At 34.8% G+C, this 6,676-nt stretch overlaps 1 protein-coding gene across 1 annotated transcript; it reads right to left on the minus strand.

The window, feature by feature from the left end:
• Positions 1 to 822: 822 nt before the first annotated feature.
• LOC132785156 (pupal cuticle protein Edg-84A) lies at positions 823 to 4,154 on the minus strand. Its single transcript, XM_060791148.1, has 2 exons — positions 4,077 to 4,154; positions 823 to 1,428 (listed from the first exon to the last, which is right to left on the minus strand). The coding sequence occupies exons 1-2, from the start codon at positions 4,152 to 4,154 to the stop codon at positions 892 to 894; spliced, it is 615 nt and encodes a 204-aa protein (XP_060647131.1). The 3' UTR covers positions 823 to 891.
• Positions 4,155 to 6,676: the final 2,522 nt, after the last annotated feature.

The raw sequence follows: 6,676 nt of genomic DNA on the forward strand, positions 1-6,676 counted from the left end.
GACTGTTGGCGCTCCATTTGTGCTCTAATTGGATTTCGTATGCTCAACTTCCGATCAGGGTCCGCTCATTATTATACTGAAGCTTACATAAGTCTTTGCTTTTAACTGAACAATAGTTCACATTTATTTGCTTTACGCAATTTGTACTTAAAAGTTCTTAACTTTAATTGAATTGCTGTCCTGAGCAATAGGAAATAGTTAAAGCCACGCTTCAACAGGATTAATTCTACAGTTTGTTTGCGTTTCACAAATTTGTGTTGAAACATTTTTGAATGATGTTTTGAAAAATACATGAGCTGCCACCTACACATGTTATCTATGTAGATCTAAATGATATGCCACATTATTCCGAAAAAGGGAAGTGTTAAAGTATTGCGAATCTTTTATGCTTTAATAGAAATATACTTTACTTACGTATTCAACATTTTATTTTAGTATATATACCAGATCTTTCTACACTCTATAGCATGCGGTAATGTCTAGAATAATACGATTTTATTTATTCCGAATACGAATTAATTAAAATCTCTTTTTCGAAACATAAGATTGTTAATGGTAATCTAATTAAATTTTTTTCTGAATTATTCAGAATGTTGTAAAGATTATGTTATTTAAATTTTTTTTATTCTAAATAATAATTAAAGATTTTTTTATTGTAAATAATTACTTTAGAATATTCTTCCACAAATTAAGCTCTGTCTTATTTTACCAAAAATATTTTAATCAATTGAAAACAGTAAAACCTTCTTTAATTTGTTAGATATAGAAAGCGCAAGTAAATGAAATAAAAAACATTCTTTTTTAATCGTAAAAATTGGGTGTATTTATTGATAATCAAGAAACGTTTGCAGTCACAAAATATGCCAACAGACATTATTTCCCTCTCTCTCCCTAGTGCTGGAATACATATGAAATAGTTTGTGGATGGGCAGCGTGTATCGATGATTTCAACAGAGCTGGCACGTGATGAGCCACAATCGTGGGTGCGGGAGCAGCGTGCACAACGTGCGCCACTGGCGCGTGGTGGATCAATGTGGGCGCGGCATAGCTTCTGACCACCACAGCTGGTTGAACTGGCTGAAGCTTCGGAGTAAGCACAGTTGATTTTGCCTTTTTAGCTACAACGGCAACTGGAGCAACGGCATTCAGTGGCTCACGTCGCACAACGGCGCTGAAACCACGCTCCGCATCCGCCGTGTAGTCCACAATGCGACGATAGCCATCGGCATCGTTCAATGTGTATTGACCCTGCACCAAGTCGCCGTCTCGTGTTTCCTGCTGCGACTTGACATCGCCACTGTCCGCATCTGCCACATTGTAACCAAATTCGTAGCGAGGATGTGCATCGTAAGTGTCCTCGGAGTTGGCGGGCTTAACAGGCAGCAATCCACCGTTAACCACAGCAAAGAAAGCGACCAACAAAATAACCTTGAAGTGAAAAGAAAAACTGAAGAATTACTGACTTCCACAATTTGAGATATATTCTCACCTTGGAGAACATAACTGAAACGATCTTAAACACTCTTCTCAGACGATTGCCAAAGTAATACAAGTGCTCTTTGGATCGGTTGACTCCTTTATATAGGCCACTGGTCACAGGTTAAGCGTACAATAACCCAATGCCACAGCTGTGTGCCCAATACCTGTTACCACCATCCTGTGACAAGGTCAAGTCGGACCTCCAGACTCGCGCTAATTGAAGACGATTCCAACTAGTTTATCAGCCATCGACAGGTTTCCGACCCATGTAATTGACTTTTGCATTCGTTGGCGGCTTAACAACTACTTCTGTCACCTTTACCAATATTGGGCAGTCACAAATAATTGGAGTATGAGCATCCAAAATATATATTTTGGTAATTTAGTTATTAATAATGTAGTTTCCTTCAGACTTCAACTGCAACTTTCTAAATTTTAAACTTGTACTATACATGATTTGTTATCTATAGAAGCAAAACGGTCAAAAATAGATATTTATTACTTTCAAAGGTTTTTAAAATAAAAATATACTTATTTTTATATTAAATTATATAATAAGAAAATGTAATAAAGGCTACCATGACAAACACAACAAACTAAAGACGCCGCCATGCAGTCAGTTTTTGCGACGCCTGAAAGTATGCTTTAAAATTTATGTTCAACAAAACTTGCCCACAGGTGGCGCATATTTCTGAGCTAAAATATGTAGACCACATAAAAATGAATAACAATGAGAATACTATGATTTGCTAGTAGTTACTATGATTTGCTTTAGTTAATAAACTTGTGCAATATTAATCTCTAATTTAATATTAATATTAAAATCTCTCGCAATACATTGCTTCTTTGAAGTAGGAGAAAATTCCAAAAATGTTAGCCATCAATAATTCCATTACTAATAAATGATTAAAAGTAAGTTATAACGAAAATTGTTTGTATTTTAAAGATGCTACAATATTCAGGTAAAGGGCAATTTACAACTTTATTGTCTTTTCCTTATAATAACAATACTTTTAATTGAATTACTATATCAACAAAATTTTTTCTTTACGTAAACTTTATTTCATTTTTAATCATCACTAATTATTTTTCTCACACACTTCAGCTTAACACCTTGAATAATTCGAATCTATATCTACCTTCTCACTATATTTGATGATGTTTTTATTTTATTTCCCCGGCCATATTTGCAATACTTCTACATCCGACAATTCAATTTGTATAACACACAGACTTTTTGTCTTCTTTGAGCATCTGTACAAATTTGGCAACTGATGCAAAAGAACATATGGGATATGATTTGTATCCCTTCTGTGCAGCTGTCTTCAGCCTGACAGCTTCTATAGCAACAGCAAATAGGGGTTGTGTTAAGACCCAATCGTCGTCTGTACGTTGTGTTCTCGCTTCCCATTGGTTGGTTGTGGGTGAGCAGCGGATAAGAGTCGCAGCTCTAGTTGTCTCGCTCTAACTTTATCCGTGTGCAAAATGAAAGAAACTGTCAGCAGTTTCCCCAGCATTAAAGTCACCAGTTGTTCTTACACGAGTATCTTAAGTGACAAACCTTTGCATAAATTTGCATTTCAATCAGCCAAGGTCAGTGGCATATTTATGAACAATGTAAACATTCAAATAAATAAAATGCTGTGTTTTGTGCAGTATAAGTAGATGACAAAATGACATATTATTATTTGATTATTCGCGCGTAATTTTCATTCACACAATTATTTTATAAAATCATGCGACGTAGACTGAGTTTCAAAGGGCAAATTTCATCGATAAGCAACCATTTTGCAAGTTGTGATAAGATAACGTTATTGTACTAGCATATAATTATCTATACACAGCCATATCAAATTTATTCAATAAAAACTATTGTAATAGATGTATTTATATTAGTACAAGGTCAGATAAGATAAGCGTAAAACGAATATATCTATAATTAGATATACCAAAATATAATATTTAATAGTTTAAATAGAGTCTAATTCAGAACAACAGAATATTCTTTGAATACTGACTAATTATGGTTAGATTTTGAACAACTAAAGAAAGAATTTAATATTTTTATTGAAACTATGACAGACTAAGAAATATGTATATGTTTATCTGAAAATAGCAATAAATATTTAATATATTAAATTAATATTTTGTTTGTAATAGTTCTTAAAATATTTTGTTACTGGATCTTTTTACATATTAGATTTCTATTCAACTAACTACCTATAAAATAAATAAATTTTCCACTGCTTAGAACTACGCGCAACTTAGAAAGAAAAAGCTTACACATATATACATATGTACATAAATAAGTCAAGTCTAGCAATTAACTAATTGATTACCTAATTAAGAATTCAGAACGTTGGCACGTTAATTGTTACATTTATCAATCATCACAGAATGTGTTCTCTGACTTAAAGTCGACTACACTTTAAAGAGATTTATTTGTGATGAATTCACATTGTAATTAACCGCATAACTGACCAGAAATAAGCTTAAAATCATATTAATAAAACACACAATGAGGTCGTCTGGTCCGACCTGTAATTATGTATTCAATTACAGGAGCTAAGCTTTAGCCCAGTTAACAATTTGGCGACAGGCTCCGTCTGGCTCTCAGCCGTCGTGTCCGTCATGTCCGTCACCGTCTCCGTCTCCGGCTTCGACTCTGTCGCCATTTCCGTCAGTGTCTCCGTCTGTCAATGCAACAGGCATGAATCTGATAAGTACGTACGATTAATTAATCATTACAGAATTGAAAACACACAACACTAAAGTCAAAAGCTGCACACAAAAAATGGCACAAATATCGATTTACCAAAAACGACAAAAATGAAAAAAAAAATTACAAACAAAAACTACAAAAAAGACCGCCGAGTGGCTTGGACATGGACATGGACATGAACTGGGAGCTGTGAGCTGTGACAGTCGGCGCCAAGCAATCCATCAATTTGTGCAGCGCCAATTACGCCTGTTACCGTTACTCGTCACGTCGCCCCCTCCTCCTCCTCCTCCCAATCCCACCGCCATTGTCATACAGCCAGCTGTCGCTCAGAGTAGAACTTACAACAACTTTGAAAGTCGCTTTGTAACCCGGTGGCGCCCCAACTCCGGGCGTCACTCTCTGCTTTGGTCACTCTCTGCTTTGGCTGTAACAATTGTAATTAGCTTAGACGACGACAATAGAGTCGATCGTCGTCTGACCATTGACGCCTTCTAAAGTACCCATCAAATCCATGTGTCACACTTCCGGCGGCGTCAATAGCACTTGCAGTCATTAATAATATCTTGACTCACCTGTGACTAGAGTGCACCGCATTCCACTCGAGAATGTACAATCAACAACAGTTTAGACTTATAGCTACTGTCCGTCGAATGTCTTTTCTACTAAAGCATAATCCTGTGATCCTACAACAGGTAAAAATTATTAATACAACAATACTTAAAACGAATGTGGGGTGAAATAAAGTTATTTTTATTTTACAGTAAATAGATTTTAGTACTTTTCTTATTATCTCTTATTTTATTGTTACACATACGAAATTTAAAGCTATTAATATACCAATACTTAAAGCGAATGTGATGTAATTGTTACAATGGGAATTTCAAACAAACATGTGTCTATTACACAATACAGTAAAATGATGTTAATCCTATAATTATTATTTCCTATTTTATTATTACATATTTAATTATTATTTCATTTTGAATATGCTTACATATTTATGTGTGCAATATAGACTTCATATACCGTGTGATCGTATACTTAATATTTGAAAATAAATAACAAAATACATAACTTTTTTTAATAATGGTGATAAACATAACTTTATTCTTTATCTATTATATTAAAATATAATATCCAGATACATATTTGAATAATATATAAATTAATAATTCTCTAATCTAAGTCTCATTAAAAAACACTTCAAAAGTTAGTGTCCTTTCAGAAATTTATGTTTTGCTTTAATTTAATACACTTATTCAATCTGTAATCGATTGTTGACTCAAAGTTAATCACATGATACTATTAAAAGGTTTTCAAGTGCATCAATTGGCTTGCATATTAAATCAACATTAAGTTAATCAAGTTAAACAATGGTATTTCAACAGGTAATATTATCAATTAATTATGCCTGCATGACATACATTTGCACATATCGCAGTGCGATTATTATTAAGTGCTCATAAAGTCAGTAGCCTAATCAGACCACACCCATTAAGCTCTGGCTGTTTCCATATTGTAAATTAAAGGTGCTTAGATTAAAGTTAAGCATTATATTTACTATTAATATATATATGAAGCATTGTATGATTATGTATCTATAAGATACATTTGTATCTACAAAGCAAAATTGTTTGCTTCTGAAGTGTAATCCTTGGCCACGTCTTGAGTCCTTTATTTCACGAATAAAAGTTACAAACTTTGCCTAAACCAACACAAAATGTAGATAACATAATAAACTCATTCAGCGGAATGAGAACGTAGGTGGGATTTGGAAGATTGGGAAGCTGAGATAGAGAGAGAGAGAGAGAAAAAAAATGAGAACACACACATCCTGTTAGTATTAATTGCTGCTGTCCGAAAATATAACAAATCACCTTGGAGCGCTGACCAAAGACCCAAAAGGACGAGACTGTGCAACAACTCGAAGCAAGTTGTTGTCAGGATAGGAATGGGAAGTGGAATGGGTTTTGGAATTGGAATTGAGAGTTTTGGATTTGGATTTGGGCACGGCCAGTAAAAACCACCAACTACGAGTACACGACAAAAAAGTTGTGAAAATGTCAATCAAAAACCAAAAAAAAAAAAGAAAAAGGAATGAAGAAATAAACACAAAAGTTTTCCAGACTGACAGACAGACAGAGAAGACAGCCAAAGATGATGCATTGTGCGTGAAAGGTGCAATGCTGGATACGGGGCATAAAGATATCTCAATGTTGTATCTCTATCTGGGCAGTGTGTGTGACAGACTCGTAGGGGGCGCCTACGAATTGCATCCCACTGAGTCAGAGAGACAGACAGAAGACGGCGATTTAAATTCCGCATCAGCCAGAGCATAGATGGGCTGTCATATGTGAAAATGACGATGACGCTGACGCTGTCGATTGACAGCTGCACAGTTGGCACATCCCGTTCAGAGCTTCGCTGTCCAATTTTTAGTTATTTCTTTTTTTTTGTCGGACAGTACCTGCAACT

This window comes from Drosophila nasuta, chromosome 2R, assembly GCF_023558535.2.
Source record: "Drosophila nasuta strain 15112-1781.00 chromosome 2R, ASM2355853v1, whole genome shotgun sequence".
Lineage (NCBI taxonomy): Eukaryota > Metazoa > Arthropoda > Insecta > Diptera > Drosophilidae > Drosophila > Drosophila nasuta.